The 25,332-nt window shown below is 43.8% G+C and overlaps 2 protein-coding genes across 16 annotated transcripts in view; both read right to left on the bottom strand.

Moving 5' to 3' along the window:
• Positions 1-4,668, bottom strand: part of NDC1 (NDC1 transmembrane nucleoporin) — a 50,405-nt gene extending 45,737 nt beyond the window's left edge. For 2 of the 4 annotated variants that reach the window (XR_015555737.1, XM_087445910.1), the window contains exons 1-2: positions 4,212-4,363; positions 2,392-2,512 (exon numbers count right to left, since the gene is read on the bottom strand). Coding sequence is in view for 3 of the 4 variants with exons in the window: in XM_087445910.1 (XP_087302036.1) it covers positions 2,392-2,512; positions 4,212-4,268 (178 nt within the window). In the remaining variant the exon portion in view is untranslated. Of the gene's footprint in view, positions 1-2,391; positions 2,513-4,211 lie in introns of all 4 variants that reach the window. The other 2 variants (XM_087445911.1, XM_004438576.3) reach the window with 2 other exon arrangements.
• An 11,857-nt stretch (positions 4,669-16,525) lies between these two features.
• The window catches only part of YIPF1 (Yip1 domain family member 1), a 31,623-nt gene continuing 22,816 nt past the window's right edge, over positions 16,526-25,332 (bottom strand). For 10 of the 12 annotated variants that reach the window (XM_087445899.1, XM_087445906.1, XM_087445908.1 and 7 more), the window contains one exon: positions 16,526-17,062. The gene's annotated coding sequence lies outside the window, so the exon portion shown is untranslated. The remainder of the gene's footprint in view (positions 17,063-25,332) is intronic. The other 2 variants (XM_087445901.1, XM_087445904.1) reach the window with 1 other exon arrangement.

Below are 25,332 nucleotides of genomic sequence, written 5' to 3'. Positions count from 1 at the left end.
TAAATATTTTTCAGATCTCTTCTTAATAAATGTAATTAGCCCCTACAGCAAAAAAAAGTAACATTTCTAGAAATACCATAATCCATAAATCATCAAAATGAGTTGAATTAAAAAACAAAAAAAATGATATCCCTGTGAAATACTAATACGTTCACATTTTAAAGTAGTTCAACAATTAATATGCCATTTCAAAAATATGGCAAAGTTTACGCCAGCCCGGTGGTGCAGTGGTTAAGTGCATGCGCTCCACATCAGCAGCCCGGGGTTTGCAGGTTCGGATCCTGGGCGTGCAGTGACGCACCACTTGTCAAGCCATGCTGTGGTGGTGTCTCACATAAAGTAGAGGAAGATAGGCACGGATGTTAGACAAGAGCCAATCTTCCTCAGTAAAAAAGAGGAGGATTGGCATCGATGTTAGCTCAGGGATGATCTTCCTCACACACACACACAAAAAAATATGGCAAAGTTTAAAATATGTATATACTATGCATAAAAATAAGAACAAGAGAAATAAAAACAAGGACATACGTTTGCTGAACAGACTAAGACAAAATGAAACCAATGATTTTTAAAAGTATAATTCATTGACCAAATTTAATGAAAAATATTTATTAAGCATCCACAACTAAACTCAAGCATTATACTGAGCTAAAAAGATGAAAGAACTGATTCATGTGACTAGAAATAAGCAAGGAAAGAGTACAATTTCTCTGAAAAGACTTTGTAAAGCAAAAGTTGAAGACGACAAGTAACATTTGATGAGAAAAATGGCACTAATCAAACTCAATTTGGAAGAAAGTGTTATTAGGATTAAAGAACCCTGGGCCATGAACTGGCAAGTTCTGAACAATTGGTAATGGCTGTAGAGTATAATACCGAATTTTCTGAGGTTGCGACTGGACAGCCAAGATCACCGAGTGATGCAGACTCAGGCAAGGTGGTTACCAAAATACCTGCCATCGCTGCTCTGGCTTAGGGCTACTGTCACCTGACCTGTGGGACCCACCCAGGAAGTGACTGTCATGTTTCAACAACAAACTGAACATGACTCTCATTCTTGAGCAGCAGAAGCTCCCACGGCCACAACGTAAAGCTTCAACTCTGAACATTCGCATTTTCTTCTGAAAAAGTAACAACACATTTCCTACTTTCCAAAGCAAAAAAATTTATTGTTATTATTGTTGGGAGGGAAATAAGAATTTCAAGAGTATTTGTGCTTCTTAGTCTTAGGCAAGACTTTAAAGATTTCAAAACCTATTTTGGCAACTTTTCTCCTTTTTTATTTTTTAATTCTAGTGTGGGCATACTAGAAACACACAGGCTTTGAAGTCAGAGACCAATGATCAAACCCTAGCTCAGTTACTCACTAGCTGCGTGTCTCTGCACAGACGTATCATCCAAGTCCCCGGTTCCTCATTTATAAAGTAGGGATAATACCTCTTTATTATGCAGAGTTATAAGAAGGATAAGAGGTAATACTAGCATGGTGTCTGGCACACAGTAGATAGCAATAATTGGCAGCTATTATTAATTAACATAAAATAGTTATATTTTAATGAATTTAGTAATTTTATTTTGTCTCCAAGGATCCTGAAAAACATTTAGCCTGCTCCAATCTTTTCCTCCTCATCAATCTTTGCATTTAACTCTATGTTCCTTCGTCTTTAACTCTTTCCTCCTTTTCTCTCTTCTCATCTTTCCTTCTTCTTAGCCACAATACAGCAATGAAGTCTTCTTCATTTTAGACAGGTTTTTTAAAGAGATATATGTCATATTTTCTAGCCACAATTTTTTTGTGTGTGTGAGGAAGATTAGCACTGAGCTAACATCTGATGCCAATTCTCCTCTTTTTGCTGAGGAAGATTGGCCCTAAGCTAACATCCGTGCCCATCTTCCTCTACTTTATATGGGATGCTGCCACAGCATGGCTCTACAAGCAGTGCGTCGGTGCGTGCCCAGGATCTGAACCTGCAAACCCCGGGCCGCTGCAGCACAGAGAGCGCACTTAACTGCTTGCGCCTCTGGGCCGGCCCCAAGACACAATTTTTAAACAGATAAAAGGCCGAGTTCTCTTCCTTAAAAAGACAATCTCAATAAAGCTGTCAAAAACAAAAGACAAACAAAAATTAAGTTTTAATTTATAGGGTCTCCTAATGATCTTTTTGTTCATGTGATAATACACAGTCTCTGACAGGTTTACTAATCTTCTTCTTATATAATGAAAAGGTGGTTTATGTTAGGAAGGGAATACCTTAAGACTACCTCAAAGCGAAGGTTTTGCTATGTCAATATAGGCAGTAACTAAAAATGAATTATTTGAAACATAATGCAATTTTTACGCTGAGAAGTAGGTCCTGTAAATCTGTTTTTCCCAAACTGAATATCACTTACCAGAAAGCCACTGTATAGGATGAAATAAATCAACGCTGCTGAAGATGATAAACACTGTGGTACAGACGGGCAGAAGCAGCACTGAGCAGACAATACTTGCAACTATCCTCCAGCCCAAAACCTGTAATTAAACAAACAAAATCCCTCAACCATGAAGTCAAACTATTTCAGTTATGCAAATTGTATCTTTTCATACAGATGTTCATCACTAATATTTACACCCAGGTCACAGTTCATGCAGCTATATATAAACCCCAATGGTTACTACTATTGATAACATCACATGCCACTACAGAATCTTGTAATTATCAGTGAACTGATGCTTGTATTAGTCCCAAGTCAGGTGCCACATTAAATATCACACTTTGGGAGAGGGAGAGGGTGTTATTTAGTTTTACAACTATATTTTACAGCAACTTCTACTTGTCTCTCTAGGTTTAACTGATAGACACATCAATATCTGACAGCTGTACACGTTTTATGGGAACCATCTGTATATCGTAACTGTGTTTACAATTATTAGATACGCACTCCTTTTTGGGGAACTACTGCATCGTATTCGTGTCTGAATCACCAGTGCCTACCATACAAGAGGCACATGATTTACTGTTGCAAGTGAATACAAGAAAAGATACTGAGGGGTTTTAAGCATGAAAGTGACAAACGGATTTATGTTTTGGAATGTGAAACACCCTTGTGTTTGTAAGATGGCTGTGATGAAGATGGATCAGAAAGGACAAAACTGGGCCGGCCCCGTGGCTTAGTGGTTAAGTGCGTGCGCTCTGCTGCCGGCGGCCCGGGTTCGGATCCCGGGTGCGCACCGAGGCACCACTCCTCCAGCCATGCTGAGGCCGCGTCCCACATACAGCAACTAGAAGGATGTGCAGCTATGACAGACAACTATGTACTGGGGCTTTGGGGAAAAATAAATAAATAAAATCTTTAAAAAAGAAAGGACAAAACTCAGACAGGAAACAGTTAGGAGGCAGTCCACCAAGACTGCCCAAGACAAAGATTACAATCAGCGTCTGACGGAAAGCAGTGACAATGGGTAAAGAAAAAAAACTGCAGCCACGTTTCTAAAGCACAATCTACAGGACACTGGTGATTGATAAGGTAGGTGCTAAAAAAAGGTAAGACTTAAGGACTCAAAAGTTTTTAGCTTGGGATACAGGGTAGATGGCAGTGCCGCTGGGGTACCCTACTATTTCTCTTTGCCCTCCACAGAATGGAGGCAGAACTGTGGATTCAACTTCAACAGGAAGTGTCTCCTCATCTCTGCCCCACAGTGCATACACTCCTCTAACTTACCAAGAATACCTGCCCTGCTTACGCAGTCACCAACCCCAGCCTCTGCGAAGGCCACGCCACCTTCTTTCCAATTCTGGACATTCCTTCCCACGTTTTATCCCAGTAATCAACAAGTTATTTATTTTGCGCCCACTAGGCACACCACCCTTACATAAAACTCTTCCACATTCCCTACCCCAGTTCCCATGCAGGTCACCCTCCCAGTCGGCCCAGCTTCCACTCCGGCTTCCTCTCGCATCCTATAATATAACAAGTCTACACTAGGACGCCCCGCACGCACACACCCCCTAAGCAGCTTTCCCTAGCACGCCCCTCCACCCCGTAATCAGCTTCCACTCAGGACACGTCCCCCCGCCACAACTCCGTACTCAGTCCCTCAGGTCGCCCCCTTCCCACGCGCTCCCCACGCTCCCCTCGAGCCGCCCCACGCGCACGCGCCCTCAGCACCCGCCCGCCCAGCCCGACCTCAGCAGCAGGCGAGCGAGCGCCAGGGCGCGCACAGCACTCACCCGCCACAGAATATCCCGCGACCCGCCAGCGCAGGGCCGACTCGCAGCCGTGGCCATGGTGATGGTGGCCCCTACTCTGAGGGGTGCAGGAGACGAAGAGGCCGCCCGCCACCGCAGTTCAAAGGGAGGAAGGCCCCAGGAGGACCCCGGTGGGACTGCCTCAAACGCTGCCTGAGGGAAGCCCGGCCCACGCCCCAACCCATCCCTTTGAGGCTTCGTCCGGACAGGCCGAACGGGCCAGAACTGCCCCGTAGACACGTGCCCCCAAGGGAGCTGGGACTCTAGGACCCGCCCTCTGGAGTCCAAAAGGTCTCTCCGAAGCAGAGTCCGGCGGGGCGCCTGAAACTGAGGGCGGCGCTGCATGCTGGGAAGTGTAGTTTTGGCCCTCTGGGAGCGAGAAGGAGCGTTGCATTCTGGGACTCGGAGTTCCAGAGTACAGCATGCTGGGAAGTCTTCCAGGAGGTGCCGTGTAGGGTGCTGGGAATCGTAGTCTTTATAAAGCCGGTACTGGCTGCAGTGTTCGTTGAACAGAATACTGCTGTTAGAAAGATCTGGCAAAATGATTTGCCCTCATTTTTCCTGATTTTAGTTTATCGACCGCTTGAAAGTGAAATCGAAGGATGCTGTGGGCCTCTTCACAAAACTAGGCACTAATTTTACTGAAATGGAATAATCTGTTTCCCTAGAGGTGCATTTGGTTTGTAAGATCTAGTTTCCAGTTCCAGCCCTGCCACTTGCTAAGTGGAATCTCTTGACTCTCTCTGATCCTCTATTTCTTTATGTATAAAAAAAAAGATAGGGGCTGGCCAGGTGGCGTAGTGGTTAAGTTTGCGCACTCTGCTTCGGTGGCTCGGGGTTCGCAGGTTCGGATCCTGGGCATGGACCGACACACTGCTCTTCAAGGCATGCTGTGGTGGCGTCCCATAAAAAGTAGAGGAAAATGGGCATGGATGTTAGCCCAGGGCCAATCTTCCTCAGCAAAAAGAGGAGGATTGGCAACAGATGTTAGCTCAGGGCTAATATTCCTCACACACACACACAAAAAGGATAAAAATAAAGATGGCATCCAGTGATGTGAACATGGGATAAAATACTATACACATACTGGTTGTCATTAATTTCCTGCCAGTGAGGAAAAAGGCTTTTCACCAACCCGAGTCCCACTTAATGAAGTCTTCTGATTGCATTATGACTCAGTGAGATCCCTGGAGGCATACTGCTAACACCTTTTAATACCCAATTACACAGTCAACATTCGGTAGTCTAGAAAGACAGAGAGGTCCAGTGATTTACTGACTCTGAAGGAACTCATAATCTAGTGAGGGAAACTGAGATCACACATACCGCTCTGCAATGTTTGCTAATAATGGTTTCCTGAGTTGCTTTAAGATTATATCATATTCACTTCCAAAAACATGTTAATATCAACCACGTCTGAAGCACTGCGGGACAAACAGAATACAAAGGTAGATCGAGTCTCTGCCACGAAGAAACCTTCCATCTGGTGGTGGAGAAAGATTATAAAAAGTCATTCTAAATGAGAGTCCATAAACACACCTCAGGTTACTTGCAATCAGATCACTTTAATTCCTTTGGTAGAGACTACTTGTTGTCTGCCCCAGTATCTATTGTCCCCTTCTTTCTTAGTAATAGAACCCTCAATTTTCAACTGGGCATGTGGCTACATTTCCCAGTCTCTCTCGCAGCTAGGTGATAGCAGGTGACTGAATTCAGACTAATAAAATATAATCCAAGTATTGCATGGTAGCTTCCCAGACACCCCCCCTTAAAGAGAGCTAGTGCATGTTCTTTGCCCGTTCTTGATCCCTTCCTTCATCCAGCTGCAGGGAATGTGTGCACCATACACATATGCTCTAGCACCATATTGGACCACAGGAAACAGGGTCACATGCTAGGCAAAATCAAGTACTGAGCTAAAAGGAGACTTGACTACCTGGAGCAACCATACCAGTCCTGGGCTATCTACCTTTACCTCGTGACTTCATTTACACAAGAGAGACAATTATTTATTGTTTAAGCCACTTCTATTTTTATAGTACTTACCACAATGTGAAACCATCTTGTGTAATTACTCATTTGTTGTCTGTCTTCCCCCAAGTATACAAGCTTCACAAGGGCAGGGGCTTTGTCTGTCTTGTTTATCACTGTTTCCAAAATGCCCTTAACATTAGTAGGTAGTCAATAACTGCTTGTTAAATGAGCAAAAGAATGAATAAATGGAAGAAAGTAATTGCATCAGATAGTGTCTATTTGGGACAACAAACTTTGTTATCTAAATCAACAGGGATTTAATGTAGAAAATTGATAACAAAAGTATTGGAAGAGCTGAAAGAGCATAGGGGAGAAAGAACAGGGTTGTAGTAGCAAAAGGTTGGGTAATTGTAGTATTACCCAAATATCGGGGAGACGTTACTTCTTCGGCATTAGGGCCCATGAGCCCACAGGTGATGCTGAGCTGTGATGGGTAGTGCTGCTGTTAGAACCACACCATTGCTGCTGAGCAGGAACTGGGGAGCTTGTACCCTGTAGCTGTGGAAACCACCACAAGCGCCCACAACCATCTGCAGTTGCTCTCTGAGCCTTAGTTTCTTCATCAGTAATAAAACGATCTTGCAAGATGCTGCACTGAATGAGATTCCACTTGTAAACGTGAGTGTGAATGCCTGCTCTGCCACTTACGAACTGTAGGATCTTAGGAAAGTCACTTTGTCTTTCTAAGCTTATGTAAAAGGCATCCCTGTAGACAATGAAAGCATGCTAGAAAGACATGTGCACTAAATAGATGAAACTATAAACTAATCCTTCAAAAAGGAATAAAATAAATTAAGAAAATAATACAAAATATGAAAGAACAATACTAATTAGTACTAGAAAAACTCAGAAATTGTGTGATAGAACTCCAGGAAGAAATAGAAATAAAGGAAAAATCAGGGCAACCCAGTGGCGTAGTGGTTAAGTTCACACACTCTACTTCGGCAGCCCGAGGTTCACAGGTTTGGATCCCAGGTGCCAACCTACACACTACTCATCAAGCCATGCTGTGGTGGTGTCCCACATACAAAGTGGAGGAAGATTGGCACAGATATCAGCTCAGGGACAATCTGCCTCAAGCAAAAAGAGGAAGATTGGCAACAGATGTTAGCTCAGGGCCAATCTTCCTCCCCCCCTGGCCAAAAAAAAGAAAAAGAAAAAATCATTCCAAAATGAAGGTTGAACTAGAAAGAACTGAAGAGCAAAGAAACAACAGTAATGCCATAACAAAGCACTTTTTTTTAATCAAAAAGGAATACAGAAAGAACTTGTTTTAAAAGCAATAAATAGGGGCCGGCCCTGTGGCTTAGCGGTTAAGTGCGTGCACTCCGCTGCTGGCAGCCTGGGTTCAGATCCCGGGTGCACACTGATCCACCGCTTCTCCGGCCATGCTGAGGCTGCATCCCACATACAGCAACTAGAAGGATGTGCAACTATGACATACAACTATCTACTGGGGCTTTGGGGGAAAAAATAAATAAATAAATAAATAAAATTTAAAAAAAAAGGCGATAAATAGAGAAGATAAGCAAAGAAGATCTAACATATGAATAACGGGAGCCCCTGAAGAACCTGGACTCCCATTTTAAACCACCACTCTTTCCCAACAAGGTACAGGGATGTGGGAAGTACTTTTTCTCAAATTGTCCTAATATTATTTTTTTTATAATTTTGTTTATTTATTTTTCCCCCAAAGCCCCAGTAGATAGTTGTATGTCATAGTTGCACATCCTTCTAGTTGCAGTATGTGGGACGCAGCCTCAGCATGGCCAGAGAAGCGGTGCGCCGGTGCGCACCCGGGATCCGAACCTGGGCCACCAGCAGCGGAGTGTGCACACTTAACCGCTAAGCCACGGGGCCGGCCCTCAAATTTTCCTAACATTTTTAAATGAGCCATCATTTTCCTAAAGTTTTATTTCAAAACCCTCTCTTATTGTGTAGTCTTGGGCGTCTTATAGCCTAAAAAATATTAAGGCATGGTGGTGGAAAATAACCCTTTTTTCTCCCCATCTGTAACCTGCTTAATATCAAATTCAGTACTTCCAGGAAGGCAGTGCTGACTCATGATAAAATGTGATTAGCCATTTCCAAAGGCAAAATAAAAGACATTTATTTTTATAAACAGCTCCTTGGACATCTAAAGTCTCTTATACAACAGTATTTTGATGAGTCGAGCAAAAAATAAATTGAAAACACATGTATGCTATTTCCTAGGAGGGCACGGAGAACACATACTCCCGCAAGGATAAATCTAAGTCTCTTTTTTTTGCCCCCAAACTCCAAGCCTTGGGGAAGAATTTGAAAGGTTCGGCAAATTGAAAATAAGGCGCAGGCTCCTCCTCCTTCCTCTGACGCTGCCTCTCTGGAGCCAGGCTGTACCTCTTTGTTATTTGGTGGGGCTGTCCTCCACTGCCTATTTCATGGGGGTCAGATTTCAAAAGAAAGAGTAACGAAGACAGAGGGAGATCCTTGAGGGAAAATCCACATAGTACAAGCAAAATATGTAATCCAGTCTTCAGAAATGGCTTTTTTTCCCGTTTAAACTGGCCTAGGTTGTTGACAAAGTCAGACTTAACCTTCTGCCAATGACGCAGAGACAGTAAAGTGAAATCTATGGGGGAGGGGGAGGGTACTCAGTGCCTCGTCTTTAAGTATACGAGGAAGATGCAGGATCAGAAGTTTTTCAAATGAATACTTCAGTGCCTGGGAGGCAATGGGTAAAGGCTCTGGAGTCAGAAAAATGCAGAGTTGAATCCAGCTTCCTGCTTAATAGCAGGTTAGTGTGAGCAAGTAGCTCAACCTCTTAGCGCATCAGTTTCCTCAGCTGTAAAAAGGGGGATGATAGTGTACACTGTTCTTTCTATCTACCTGAATTGAACCCATTACCCATAACGTGTTAATCATTAATACTGTTCACCAAGTATTTCCAGCTCTCTGCTTTCTAGCCATATAATAGGATTGCACTTCATGGCCCTTTGTGAAGTTAGGTATGGCCATGTGACAGTTCTGGTCAATGAATTGTGAGCAGAAGTGACATGTGTCACTTACAGGTGGGAGATTTAATTGCCATTGTGAGACCCTCCAGAGCTCTCTTTTCTTCTGGCCCAGTGACCAGCAACATTTGAGATGGTGGTTGCTCCAACAACCCCGGGCGCCTGAGAGACTACAATGAACAGGGTTTCCCTGCCACTCTGTGATGAACTTTTAACACAAGAAAGAAATAAAACTTTGTTGTTTTAAACTACTGATATTTTGGAGTTGTTTGTTATTGCAGAAAAATCTAACCTATCCTGAATGATACAAATAGTGAGTCAATAAATGCAGTTACCTGAAGAGGGCTTCAAAAGTCCTTGGAAAACTTTGTTTTATGTATTACCTTATTAATTCGCCCATCAGAATTTACTCAGCAATCACTGTGGGCCAGGCACTGTGTGGGCCCTGGGGGTGTACATCAGAGGCAGAGTCCCTGCTGTCAGGACCTTCTTGTCTAGGATTCAAGTCCCCATCTTCAGACACTCACTCTCCTAAACCATACTCTCAACTAATGCATCCGGTAGAACTGGTTATCAGTTTTTAGTTTATAAGTTGTTCTTGGAAAAAGAATGAGTACAAGTCTAAGAAACTAAAACTGATCTGCTTACAGACCCCTCACTTGCTCACTGACACATCTTGTTTTTTTCTCCTTCATGCCTCCTCTTAGGCTGTACTCTCATGTCTTCAAATACCATGTCTCCCATGAAGACTTTCCTGTGGAAGCTCTCCTTCTGAAAATCCTGTAATTCCACCACTCGGTGGATATGTCCTGCCTCGAGCGGCACAGTGCAGAGAGAGCAAACTTTGGAGCCAGACAATCCTGTTTTCAAAGTCCTGGCTCTGCCCCTCCTGAGCTGAGAAGTTAGAGATCTTGCTTCGGTTGAACATTATTATATATTGGACCCTGGAAATGATTTTGTACAAATTTAATTCTCACACTTGCCCGTCACGATTGATTATATATATATATATATATATATAACCTTTTACAGAGGAACCAAGCAGAGGGAGGTAAAGTGAAGCAGAAATTCACACCCACATCTGTTTGAACATTTCAACTCTTTTATAGAAATAGTTTTTCATTGTGTGGTCTCTTTGCTTGCTCTCTCCTTTTTTTTCTTTTAGTATTTACAAAGATTTTTACTTTTGTTCTAATTATTTCCTTTATGTAACATCTTTAATCCTCCATTTGGGGAGGGCAAATATTGTCAATTATTTCCCTCTTACGAGCAACATTGACATTATCTAGTAACTTCTCCCTCCTCCCCTTATTCTCCAGCATCTGACTTGAAGCAATATTCCTTTACTCCTGCTTAATAACTATAAGGTAATCAGCAAGCTTATTCTGCCTTATAAATGTTGTCCCCATTCTCCTTCCATTTTTGTTAGTTATACTGTATATTTATTCAAGGGCATGTAACCATTCTAAACTATCTCTCTCCCTCATAACCATTATTTATTCCTAGTTCTACAAGAAAATAGATATTTAGGGCTCACCACTGGTCACGTCGATGGCTCACCAGTCATTTGGGTTGTCTGAGGTATGTTCCTTAGAAGAAACCTCCGAAAGGTCTCATGAGAACATTCCCTGTGCTCTTTCATGTAGATCACATTTTGTCTGTGACCTTAACACCTGAAAGTCAGTTTGGCTGGATATAAAACCCTTAGCTCACATTCCCTTTCTCTGGGTATCTGAGCTATGTTGTTACTCTACAGTCTTCTGACAGAAAGTGCTGTTGTCAGTCTGATAATCGGATTTTCTTTCCCTTGTAAGTGAATTTGTCTTTTAGCCTGGATGACCCAAATATGTATTTTTTTTAAATCCACTGATTTTACTAGAAAATATCTCAGTGTTGACCTTCTGGGTTGATTTCCCCACTATGAGGTGTGCCCTTTCTATATGCAGTCTTAAGTCTCTTTAATTTTTTTTTCTGGAAAAAAAATGGTGTGTTTTTTTAATTATGGTTTTGTGTATTTATTCTCCTCTGTTGCCTCGTTGTTTTTTCCTTCTCCAGGGACATGTATAATATACCTTTAGATCTTTTTTGCCTATTTTCTATATTTGTCATTTTCTCTTGAACTCTGATTTCTCTTTATTCATTCTGGGATTTAAATTTTTTCCTTCTTTTCAGTTTTTATTCCCTTAAGGCATTATCTGTTGTGCAAAAACTTTGTTACTCTGATATTCCTTCTAGTTCAGTCTTCATTTATGAAATGAGTTTTCCATTTTTTTTCCAATTCTTTCCTGAGTTTTATTACCTAATTTCTGCTTTCTAATTCCGATTTGTGCTTTTCTTTCATATCTTGTATTATTTCCTTAATTTACTTTAGCTCATTTTGAAATATTAAGTTACGGTTTTTATCTGGTTTTGTGGGCATGTCTTTCTGGAATGCTTTCATTTCATTAGGGATGTTAGTCTGCTCCTTGTTCTCATTTTTCTTATAATAACTTCATTATGAGATTTGACTGCAGTCCTTTCTGTTGCTCATTTTTACATTAGCTTTCCTGCACATTGAGGAGGGAGGGGTGAGGTAGGACAGCTTTGCTAAATTCAAGGCTCTACAGCCTCCTTTTCTGTTTTCATTAAGTGTTCAGAAATACAGCTTCACAGGTTCTGAGACCTCCTGGCTCTGTTCCCCTTCCCACTCACCTGGACTCCCCTGTCCTTTGCCCCAAACATCCCTGGCCCGCCCCATCTGTGTTCTGTTCCATGCAGTTTCTACTCTGGTGTCCTGGAAAGACACTTTGGCTGGTCTTGAGAGTTCCCAGGACCTGGGCTGCTCCAACTTCTTCCAACCTTACTTTGGACCCCTTGCTTCATCAGCTGCAAACTGGGTGTACAGAACTCTCCCCACTCCAGCTGCTTCCCCCAACTGGGCCACAGTACTTTCTAGGGAGTACCTGTGGCTATTTTCGGGTTCTCTTATTTTTAGATTTCTCAGACACCCTGCTGCTTCCCTCTGCTTCTTCCCACAAAAATGCTGATACCATGCAAGTCTTCAAGCTGCCAGAGGTTTCTACCAACTTGAATTTTGGGGTTTGTGGTGATCTCTTGTCACCCTATTTTGTTGTAGATGTTGGCCCTAGATTTTTGGTTTTGCTATCCCAGTTGCTGTGTTTTTATGGGGAAATTCAGGGAGATTCAAAAATGCCACTGCCATCTCCCCAGAATTCTTTTCTCTCAAGTCTTATGATGCTGTATAAGATACCATGCCAACCAGTGAAATCAAAATGGACAAACCACCACTGATTAACTTTTCTAAAAGTAGGAGTTCCAAGATGTAATCGTTATGTATCTAAAGCCCATTCTGGTTTCATTCAGGGTGGTAGTGTGCCCAGCTAAAGGCCACTTCCCAGCATCCCTTGCAGCTAGGAGTGACCATGTGACAGTTCTGACCAATAAGATATAAGCAGAAAACACTGGGTGGGGTTCTGGAGAAAGCTCATTAAAAAGCAGGTCAACTCAACTGGCCAACCTCTTTTGCCCTTTCCCTTCCTCCTGCCTGTCAAGAGCCAAGCTGAGCTGGAGAGAGCTGAGCTGCCAGGTGTCTGGGTAGAGGAGTAAAAATGAAAGCAACAGTCAAGCCTTTCATCACTTACTGTGACATGTGGGAACTGTCTCACTGCCAAAGGATCCCTAAACAAAAGGCTCCTGCCATTTTACAGACCCAGGAGGCTGGGAGGAGGGAGAGGGGGAAGGGCTAGAAGAGGAAGAGTACTGAACACTGAGTCAGAGTGGGGAAAACATATTCAACATCTGCCCCCCGCCCGTGAGTCTCAGCAGAGGCAGCTGAGAGCCCGTGGCTAGGGCCCCACCCCTTCCCCCCATAAGGAGGCCTCGGAACGGAGGAGCCTGAGCTAGAACTGTAGCTGTGCATGAGAGCAAGGCTGGGGGGATGGTGGTGGGACCAGAGTCCCTGACTGCAACTCCCCTCAGAGAACACAGTGCCTGGCTGTGCACCGGGCCGGGTGTGGGCGGGCAGCTTTCCCTGGAGGCCTGCCAGCTTTGTAACTGCCTACAGTTGGGCCTGGAAGATCACACATAGGTTTCTGGCTGGGAGCCGGACTCCTCACTGCCAACCACTTTGCTGGAGAAAGAGCAGGCGTCTTGCGATCAGATGACGACAAATTCATGCTAAGGACTGCTGAGCAGAAGAAAAGCAAAACGATAGAAGTCAGAATCCCTGATGGCATCATGGAGCAGCCGTATTAACCTGGGGCTCTCTCTAAACTTCTATTTACACGAGAAAAATAAAACTGCTCATTTGTTTAAGACACTGCTTTTCAGGGTTCTTTTACAGCTGAATGCAATTCCTAAGCACTACATGGGAGTCCCAGGAGCAGTGGCTCCCAAATGGTGGTGCTGGTTGGTTCATGAAATTTTTACTGCTCCTCGGTAGGTGAGAAAAATGAACAATGTAGTCAGTTTTTCATAAAGCTCAATTTATTCAAGTTTTTAGTTCTGAGATTATGCCCTTCTAGATTATTTGATATTATAATGTCCTCTCTTTTATAAGATGATGGTGCTAATTTATGATGCTGGGTGTGTCTAAAATCCTTACTTAAAAATTAAATCCTGACCACTATATTATAGAATTCTCTAAGCATATTTTTGGAAAAATTGACCAGTCATACCACTCTTAAAAGTACTTAATAGTAACTAAATTCCCCCTCAAGTGTGGATATTTAATATGTGCCTGGGAAAAACTTACTGTTTTCTTAACTTTTAACACTTATAACACTTCTGTGACCAGATGGGTGGGTTTTCCACACCAAGCAATTCGGACGCTAACTGCCTGGAGTTAGTGCAGACCCCACAGGTTAAGGGTTCAGTCCCACAAGACTGCCCCCCACTTCAGATGCCAATAGCAAGTAGTGGGTCCCCAGGTTACCCATGACTTCTGTCCAACTTGGCTGCAAATTGGAGGTTCCCATGACTCCCTCCTTGGGTTCCATAATTTGCTCACAGAACGGAGGAAAACAGTTTACTTAACTCTTGCTGATTTATTACAAAGGATATTTTAAAGGATACAAATGAACAGCCAGATGAAGAGATACATAGCGCAAGGTCTGGAAGGTCTGGAAGGGTGTCAGGTGCAGGAGCTTCTGTCCCTCCCAGCGTTGGGGGTGCTCCACCCTCCCAGCACATGCATGTATTCACCAACCCAGCAGCTTTCCAAATCCTGTTCTTTTGGGATTTCTATGGAGGCTTCATCACACAGGCATGATTGATCATTAACTCCATTTCCAGCCCTTCTCCCCTCTCTGGAGGAGGTGGGGGTTGGGGCTGAACGTTCCAAGCTTCTAATCATGGCCTGGTCTTTCTGGTGACTAGCCGCATCCAAGAGCCCCTCAAGAGTCACCTCATTAGAACAAAAGATGCTGCACTACCAGGAAATTCCAAGGGATTTAGGAGCTCTGCCAGAAGTGTCTATTGCTCAGGAAATTACAAGGGTCTTAGGAGATCTGTGTCAGGAACCGGAGTTAAAGACCAAAAGATTCTCCTAGCACCTCTACTTACAAGGGTGTTAGGAGCTCTTAGGAGCTCTGTGTCAGGAAGAGGGGCGGAGACCAATACATATTTCTTATTTCACAAGATGCTTCTATTCTTCAATAGGAGAAAAATCCTGCCACCCCTGGTAAGAGATGGGAAGGGGAGGTTGCAGATGGCTTGTACAGGGGAATTCACAGGTATAATCCACATGTATAAGAATCACTGCCTTTGGCAGCAGGAGTCAACTATAAAGAAAGAGCGAGCCAGGGTACCAGTTCAGAGGGTAACTGGAAGGTATGGACACCAAGCTCTCTGAAAAGCCACTGAAGACAAAAGAAACATTTAGCTGGAGAAGACTGGGGCTGGTGGATGGGGCAGAACAACTGTGCTGAAATTAACAAAGGGAAAAACGCTCCGACTTGATCTGATCAGAGGTAGAGCTAGGACCAACAGTGAAAGCTGTAGAGGCGCCTCCAGCAGAACCAGTCGTTCAAAGGAGGAAATGGCTGCCTCAGAGAGGCTGAGGCTTAGCAGTGGTCACGGACTGAAGATCCACCAGAACAGGGACCTTGTCTGTTCTGTTTGCTGCTCCAGCCCCAGTACTGACAATGGTGGTCAGCACATAGCAGGTGCACAGGATGTATTTGTTGAGTAAAATGGGAGGAAACCCAGCATTTGATGGGAAGTTTGCCAAGGTAGCTGAATTTGTGTGCGTCTTCCTTTATCTACATGGTCAGCCTTTTTTTTTTTCACTTTTTTTTTTTTGCTGAGGAAGAGTCCCCCTGAGCTAACATCTGTTGCCAATCTTCCTCTCTTTTTGCCTGAGGAAGACTAGCCCCAAGCCAACATCTGTGCCAATCTTCCTCTATGTTGTATGTGGGTTGCCGCCACAGCATGGCTGACGAGTGATTTAGGTCTGAACCAGCGAACACAGGCTCCCGAAACAGAGTGCACAGAACTCAACCACTATGCCATGGTGCCAGCCCCCATGGTCAGCCTTTTAAGTCCAAACGTCTCCTTTCAGCTGTCTCAGAACTACATGGGGAACTCCTGTCCTGAAGAGGACAACAGAAACAGCAGGGAACCAGCAATCCTGACCTGGCAGAAGCTCAGCCTTCTGGATGATGTGCATTTTGAATAAAAAGTATAAAAAAGAGGCTGGACCAGTGGTACAAGTGATTAAGTGTGCGCACTCCGCTTCAGCGGCCCGAGGTTCGCAGGTTCGGATCCCGGGCGCGCACTAACGCACCACTTGTCAAGCCATGCTGTGGCAGCATCCCATATAAAGTGGAGGAAGATGGGCACAGATGTTAGCTCAGGGCCAATCTTCCTCAGCAAAAAAAAAAGAGGAGGATCGGCATTGGATGTTAGCTCAGGGCTGATCTTCCTCACAAACACACAAAAACACACACACACACACACAAAAGTATAAAAAAGTATCTTTAAGGTGTCACTGGTTTCTCCCCTCAACGCACTCTAGCCAGGAAGTCATGCAACCCTTAAGAGGCACTCACAGTGCCTAAAAGAGTTTTCTAAAATCTGTGTGTCAAATAGGTTGTAAATGAGCATGTTCTTGAAACCCACTGTTCCACACTTATAGGTGGAAAAATTCCAATGTCCATTTTAACCCTCACACCCCAGCTGGCACATTAAATCCCGGCAGCCTCCAGCATGCTAGAGAGAAAACATCAAGGAAGAACTTAAGGTCAAAGTCATGAAGTGCAGACACAGACATTATGTGAGGTATTTATTTTGCAACCATTAGGTTCAGCTGTCCAGTGTCAGGTCATCAAAGACAAATTTCCAGGCTCCTAATGAATCCCAACCAAAGTTCACACTGTTTGGCCACTTTAGGATGGCAAGGATTTGGAGAAAAGAGGACCACCAAGGTAATCTGTACAAAATCCAGAGAAAAGACACCACAAGTTAGGATGGATCTATTTCAGGAATTAAGAGCACACCTAACGTGAAGCACATCACTTGACTGTGAGAAACGGCAGGGCACCTGGGCACGCCTAACCCTCCCCTTGTACTTCATTCCAAATCAGCGCATAGTCATGACGATAATCGACAGGGGAGAAAGAAGAGCTGAAAGACACACGTGCTGAACATTTAATTTTTGTTTGTTAAATAAATGATTAGGCTTCAGTGCAGCACCATCCAGATGTTGGGGGTTGGTGCCATTCTATCAGTTCTCCTGCTGGCTGTGGTTATTCTGTTCCTGCAGTGGATGCTAGTCCAAAGAACCACACTCCAAAAAACAAAAGAGAACTGAAAAACAAAAGAAAAAATTTCAAGATAAAGATACCCCCATACAGAAAGGAGCTATATTATAGAAAAGGGTATTCATTTATGTTTAGAGGTAGAACTTCAACACCAGAGCAGCTCCCATCACCAGCTCCCAAAATCTAGAGCCTTGAGCCCTGATCTATGAGCTCCAAGGAAGACTTACTGTTGGAGGGGAGATGACACTTTTTAAAGATTTCCTCTCTTTCTTTGGAAACCCAGTACTTTCTCTGCCCCAGATCTCAAAGCCACCTCCACCCATCCTTCTTTCTCTCTCTTCTTTGTGACAGCTCTGTGTTTATATCACATATAACGTAAATATGGAGGGACATAAAAAGATTTGGTAACTGGAGAGCTGTTTGTGGTTGCTGAAATATGAGGTTATACAGGGGACAACGGCAGGATGAATAGATTAGGGACAGATGATGGTAATCCAGGGAGTTTGGATTTTGTTCTCTAGACAATAGGAGGCCAAAAAAAAGTTTTTAAGTAGAAGAGTGACACAGTCAAAGGCACAGTCAGATTTATAAATTTTTGAAGACCCCTGTGCCTACATATAGGAGGACTTGGAAGGAGGAAAAGAAAAGAGACCAAGAAACCCATCAAGTTATTACCACACCCAACTGTGAGACGACTGGCTCCTGAAAGCTGGGTATGGTACTGAGAGGACAGACTTGAGAAATATTTCAGAGGAATTCCAAACAGACAAGTCTTGCTGACAGATCAGACGTGGAAGGCAAGAGGGAGGAATCTACATTGATGCTGAGGTTTCTAGCTTCAGTGACTTGGTGGATTTCTTAATTAATCCAACAAACATTGACTGAGGACTCACGTGCCAGCCACTGACACAATGACGAATAACGAAGTCATGGTCCCAACTCTCAAGAAACTTATAGTCTAAAAAGGGAAACTACAGGGTAAACAAATATATAAAACATTATTTATATAATTACAATTGTAGGTACTGTGAGAGGGTATGATAGACTCTAACCTAGGCTGAAGCCGGGGCGGGGTGAGACAGGAACATTTAAGGAGGATCTGGTTGTAAGGGAGGAGTTTAGTTTTGAACATTATGAATTTGAGGCATCTGTTGGTTCACCTAATTGGGGATCTGGAAGGAAGGGAACTTGGACAGAGGGGCTAGCGATACAGTGAAATCCCGGGGAGATTAAGGAGTGTGGCAGAGGCGTTCCTAATGCATGGCATTCCACAGAAGAGAATGAGCCAGGCCTCCCTGGACACCTCATCGGGCAGAATCACGACCAGATGACAGCAGTGGACGTCAGCACTGGCCCACTCCATGAAGGTGAGGCTGAGGCAGGGGCCATCTGCCTAAATCTACTGGCTCTAGAAAATGGAAAAGTTGCCAACAAAATATCTGTGAAAAGTGGCTGGAGAAGGGTGGACGCTGTAATTTGCTGGCGTGAAAGAACCTCAAGTCCTGATGGGCTTTTGTAAACATCAGCTTGGGTTTCTGAAACACTAAATGAATGCAGGGACAAACCAGCCCACAGGGCAGGCACTGGAGATTTTATTTTCATAAATATATACTCTGCTTTTCTCTCGTCTCTCTAGCTGTCTGTTCCAAATTAATGTCAAGACTAGAGGAGGATTTGAAGACAGAAAATTCCCTTCTCCTGCTGCCAACTTTTAGTGGGTGGCCTGTAGAGCAGAGTTTGGGAATTCCTGGCACTTAGGCCAGAGGGTGGCAAGTAAGATGATATTGCCCTTTGTGCCACACTTCGTCCACAATGTCACCATCAGCCAGGGTTCCCTTACTGCTTCCCGGCATAAGACCTGACTGCTGGCCACTTCTGGCTCCCCATCTTGGGTGACCTCACTGTGCCCCTGACATGCCTGCTCCCTTCCCGGCCCGAGCCTGCACTCAAGCCCGGACAACATCACCATTACCTGATCTGGTGGGTTCTAATTAGAAGATCCCAAAGTCATGATTCTCTCTGTAATTTAGCAGGGCCTTTTAGTCTGTGTGACTCATGAGATATAAAATTGGGGTAAAATCTGGGAGGGCAAGGACCTATCTCCATTGTTCACCCCAGTGGCCCAGCACCTAGCACAGAGTAGGCCCTCAATGAATGAACGAGTTCCCAAGTGACATGGCAGATGAACCCAGGGAATTTTCAGTGCCACAAGACATGTATTTCAACTGACACTGGTTCAAAATTAGGCTTTTTGCGAGTGCCTGCTGGGTGTGGGTTATAATGGTAAATATATCTCTGCCCTCAAGGAACTCCCAGTCTATGAAGTTACATTAAATAAGAAAATTGCTGTAATAGAGGAACAAAGAGCTGTAGGAGAGCACAGAGAAGTAAGATAAACTTCACCAAGGGGAGGGTTTCTGAAGTGGGTCCTGAAGAATAAATAGTAAGTTTCCAAGTACACAAGGCAGGGAAAGGCATTCCAGAATTTAAAAAAAAAAAAAAACCTTCAAAGATTTTAAAGAACTATTTAATTACTACTACTAATTACTATTTCCAGTAATTAGTAGTAGTGTTGTTACTGTTATTATTAGATTGTTGTGAGTACATGGTGGGATAAAACAAAAAAGTACTCATATGACAGTCTAATTCTATCATTTCTGGTGTCACTGAGAAGTGAGGTCCACAGTTTGGGAGAAAGGAGATACAGATATAAGATAAAAGCAATTTAGTAAAAACGCTGTAGTACTAAATAGAAATTGGAAGCCTGAGTATGAACTTACAATGTATCTTCTTTAAAAAAAAAAAAAAGCAAACAACAAATATATTTCCTGGCTCTGAACACTGAAAAGGCCTGAAAACAATGACCAAGCCAGTTACCATGAGCAGCTCTAGCATCCAGACGTGATCTGGAAATACTATTTCCCCACTGAGTGGAACCAGGACGCCTTAAGAAACGGCTCAAACTGTGTCTGGGACAGGAAATGTTCAAAATGGGCCTGAAACTTTTTTTTTTTTGGTGAGGAAGATCAGCCCTGAGCTAACACCTGTTGCCAATATTCTTCTTTTTCTTGCTTGAGGAAGATTAGCCCTGAGCTAATATCTGTGCCAATCTTCCTCTATTTTGTACGTGGGTCGCCACCACAGCATGGCTGACAAGTGGTGTAGGTCCGCACCCGGGAACTGAACCCTGGAACCCGGTCTACCAAAATGGAGCACGCCAAACTTAACCACTACACCATGGGGCTGGCCTCGAGCCTGAAACATCCAGTCATAACAGATAGCAAGGCAGTTATCAGAGACATCTAGGGTCGTGCCAATGGGCCTCAGGGGCCAACTTGAAGAGGTTCCCATTGGCCAAAGATAGGACAATTTGAGCATCAATAAGCATAATACTCACAATGGACTGAAGCTAATTGGTTGTTGTTGCAGAATGCTAGTGAACCAAGTACTATTTTGAAAACAAGTAAATAAAGAGAAAGAATCCCTTATCCTGCTTTTCTTGTATAAACGATACCACTGGATAACCAAATAGTAGATGAAGGAAGTTTTTATTAAAGAAGTATTTTAGTTAATAAACAAAGAAGGAAAGATAGAACTGAAATATTGCCATTTTGAAGCCCCAAATGATTTAACAGATCTAGGCATTGCTTATCAATGACCACTAATACCAAAGAGAGAGAGAGAATTAGACATTATGAGTTTATGCATGGAAGAATTTAACAGCACATATCAAGAAGTCTTGCCAAAAAAAGAAATCAAACCTGAATCTGGATCAAACCTTTAGATACAACCACCAATTCACAGAAAACAGAGGACAGAGCAACATGTTAAATGACACCATGGAGATGCAATCAGCAAAATCCAGACAGTGAGACACTAGTACAGGATAAATGATTCTTCAACAAAGAAACGGCAAAGGGAAAGAGGGAGAGGGAGACAGAATAGGAATCTATCATTTAAAAGATATTTAAGAGATACATCAACCAATTGCAATATGAAATTCAAACAAGGAAGCATATTTGATATTAAAGAGTTATTATTTTTTAAATGTGATTATGGTATTATGGTTATGTTTGAAAAAGAGTATCTTTTATAGATACAGAATTTAAATATTTATGGATGAAATAAAAAGCTATCTTAGATTTGCTTCAAAATAACACGGGAGGAAGAGGTGGGGAATAGATGGGTGTATGGATGAAACAAGACTGGCCACGAGTCGACAACTGTTGAAAGTGGGTAATGGGAACAGGGTGATTCATTACACCATGCACTCCACTTTCATCTATGTTTAAAATTTTCCACTAAATAAGTTTAAAAAAAAAGAATACACAGTTATTGTGTTGACCCACTTGCTATCCCAGGTTCCCCCAATTTACCTTAAAGAAAGAGAACAAAGAAAAAAATTGAGAAAGAAATAGCTCCAGAACTGATAATGGATTCTTTGGGCAGGGAATTTCAGACACGGTGTAGGAAAGAATAAGAGGCTAGTAGAAAACAGTGTTAGCCATGGTGTGAAATCACGCAACGTGGATCCTGTGCTAAGGGGGATTATAGCATTGAGCTAAAAATGATTTCAGAATAAAATAATTGATATGTACAAACCTAGTAAAAAGCTTTGTAGCTTTGGCTTATAAAGAGAACATTCTTGACACGAGTGAGTGAAAGGATAATTGCATATAAACCCTGTGTATCAAATCAGGAGGGTTTTAATTACAAACAAGTCTCCCGAAGCCCCCTGCTCATCTCTTACTAAAGCCCTTATCACACTGCAGTGCAATTATCTGCTGGCTGTCTTCCTCTGGACAGACCCACTTGTCACCGCCCCTGGGAGGGCAGCCCGAATCTGGGTGCGGTCCTCAGATACTCCATCCTTTAAGCCAAAGTAAGACTCTCTAGATACAGTTTCCAGGCTTCACCAGGATCTTGGCTCAGAGAAGAAATGGCACCAGCCCTTAGATGATAAGTTAATAAATAAAGGAAGGAAGGAGCAAAGGAAGGCAGGAAGAAAGGAAACAAGAAACCCAGGGGGCCGGCCCCGTGGCTTAGCAGTTAAGTGCGTGCACTCCGCTACTGGCGGCCTGGGTTCGGACCCCGGGCACGCACCGACGCACCGCTTCTCTGGCCATGCCGAGGCCACGTCCCACATACAGCAACTAGAAGCATGTGCAACTATGACATACAACTATCTACTGGGGCTTTGGGGGTAAAAAAAAAAAAAAGGAGGAGGATTGGCAATAGATGTTAGCTCAGGGCTGGTCTTCCTCAGCAAAAAGAGGAGGACTGGCATGGATGTTAGCTCACAAAAAAAAAAAAAAAAAAAGAAACCCAGGTATTTTTTATAATATCTCAAAGACTTATGTAGGGGTAGCTTCCCTGATTACAAGTAACTGGAGGCTCCCTTATGATCCTGAGGTTCCAGGGAGAGAGGGGGTTAATGCCCTCCCAGCAATCCATTCCAGGTTAAGCCCACCAATGTGCAGATTTACATGAGGAAGGTTATCTGTGAGATCAGAAGCCATTTTTTTTTTCAGTGAAAGCTGGGAGTCTGGAGACTACAGGAGAAGGCACAGCCAGCTTATAAATCTGCAGTGTCTGGGGCTCTGGATGGCCCCTCTCGTTGGCAAAGCAATTGATGCTTCTGCCAGGGAGGCTCCAAAGAAACTGTTCACCACTATCTCATTTGGAGACTTGACACCCAAATGGAAGCGCTGACACCCAAGTTTATAGATGTGAGCAAAGCACGGCAGTGTCACATCTGTGTAAATCAGGATGGGAATTCAGCAAGGGCCCCAAGGGTCAGACTCTCCTCAGACCCCAGCTTCTGACTCTCTGAAGGTTTACAGCGCCTGGGACACTTGGTTTGGAGCCTTCATAACCACAATATAACGAAAGAACTGAAGTCCCAGCTCAGGAAACAGGCTGAGAGCCCCTCACCAGGTTGATGTGGGGTATTCTGGGCCAAGGCAGAGACTCAGGTAACTGTTGCCATTGTGTTCTCTACCTCTGTCGCCTCCTGCTGGGCTCAGATTTTCTTGTTCTCAGTGATGTGAGCCCACATGGCATCACTGTGTCCCAATCAACAGCCTATGTCTTTGCCTTCCCAAAAGCCAAGGGAAGCTGACTCCTCTTTTCAGAAAAACAGGTAACTGATTGCTTCTGCTCAACCTTCAGGACCTGGATCAAATGAGCCCCTCTGTGTGAAGCCTTCCCCCCAGGCCACAGGAGTCACTGCTTCTGTTCTCCCACAGTGCTCATCAATCCACAGCTTGGCTGTGGTGCTTCTCACACAGCATGGTCATTATCTGTTTAGCCGTTTTGCCCATGGACCAAGGCTCCTTGAGGCAGACTGTACCTGACTGTCTAGGTCCCAGTGCCTGGCCCACAGAGGCCAGAGAGTAGCCTCAAATAAACATTGAGTGAGAGACTAAATGATGATCCAGGACTCAGCGAGCCAAGGCACCTCTGGTAAAAGCCCACCTCCTGACTTTTGCCTTCATCCTATAAAGGGTCACCTCCACCCCACCCAACATTAACTGAGCACTCGCTCTGTCTGTGCCAGGCGGGCATCAGACCAAGCACCAGGGAGTCCGAGTCAAATAAGACTCAGTCCCTCCCCCACAGACCGCAATCAAGGAAGAGACCCACCATGCCCTAGGGCCTTCTCTGCTAGCAGTCAATGGAATCCATCTGCTGGACGAGCTGAACAAGCATGTAGACAATTACACCATAATACAAACAAGCTACCACATGCTCATCCCAAGGCAGTAAGCTCCAAAACCAATCCACTAAGATAGCGGAAGGAAAATATTAGAACTTCTATTAATATTTATTTTTCATCAAAATATAAGGAATTAAGCTTTAATAGTTATTATATGGATTGACAATGGTGTATGTAAACACTTCCAATATATACATATCACTACGGGTGTGTGCTTGTGGCAGACAGATTCTAAAATGGCCTCCACACAATGTATATATGTATCAAACCATCACGATATATATTTTAAATATCTTACAATTTTATTTGTCAATTACACCTTAATAGAGCCTTAAAATAAAATAAAACAAAAAATGGCCTCCAATGATCCCCGTCTCCAGGCATTCATGCCCGTGCGTAATCCCCTTCCCTTGAATGTGGGCAAGACTTGTGACTTGCTTCTAATCAAAAGGTGATAGGTGTCATTTCCATGATCACGTTACATAGACTATAACTTCCATCTTCCTAACAGACTTTCTGTTGATTATCCTCATGTATGGCCTCAATGAAGTAAGCCACCATATGGAGAGGCCTATGTGGCAAGGAACTGAGGGCAGCCTCCAGCTGACAGTCATCAAGGAGGTCCTCAGTCTAACAGGCCCCAGGGAAGTGAATCCTGCCAACAACCATGTGAGCTTGGAAGAAGATCTTTCCCCAGTCCAGCTTTCAGAGGGGACCCCAGCCCAGGCCAACACTGAGTGCAGCCTTGTGAGAGAACCCGAAGGAGAGAACCAAGCTAAGCGATCCCAGACTCCTGACCCACAGAAACTGTGAGGTAATAACTGCGTGTTGTTTAAGCTGCTAAGTTTGTGGTAACGTTGTCAGGCAGCGATAGATAATTAATATAGTCCTCAAATGCTTAATTGACAGGTGTGCAATCAAACAAGTGTGGAGACCTCTGAACAAAAGCATGTCTAGACCAGCAAATGTGGGCTCCAAAAGAAGGCCAAAGGCCAGCAGGGGGAACCTGCAAATTTTGGTGGTAAAAAGAACATCAGCCTGGGGGCTGGCCTGGTGGCGAAGTGATTAAGTTTGCGCACTCTGCTTCGGTGGCCCGGGGTTCGCAGGTTCAGATCCCGGGGGGGGACATATGCACCGCTTGTCAAGCCATGCTGTGGCAGCATCTCATATAAAGCAGAGGAAGGTGGGCATGGGATGTTAGCCCAGAGCCAATCTTCCTCAGCAAAAAGAGGAGGACTGGCAACAGATGTTAGCTTAGGGCTAATCTTCCTCACAAGAAAAAAAAGAACATCAGTCTCAAAAGTGGGAAAGTGGAAAAACCTCAGGAATTGGCTCCCCAACACCTGGGTTTGAGTCTCAGCTCTGCCTCTAAGAGGTAGGTGATCTTAGTCAACTCAGACTTATAAGCCCAGCTTCCTCATCTATACAGTGGGGTCAACAAGGCTGGTAAGAGTGGCCAATGAGAGTGATCCAGAAAACGTTTTGTAAAATGGGATGTGATATACACATCAGCCAGCTTCTTTATTGTAAAAAGAGGAGCGAAGCCCATGCTCTCTCCAAGGGCTCTGACTTCTTGATTCTAACATTGCATACCCACG

Source organism: Ceratotherium simum, chromosome 22 (assembly GCF_057802395.1).
Source record: "Ceratotherium simum simum isolate JZ-2026a chromosome 22, ASM5780239v1, whole genome shotgun sequence".
Lineage (NCBI taxonomy): Eukaryota > Metazoa > Chordata > Mammalia > Perissodactyla > Rhinocerotidae > Ceratotherium > Ceratotherium simum.
This window is presented reverse-complemented; position numbering and strand designations above follow the sequence as displayed.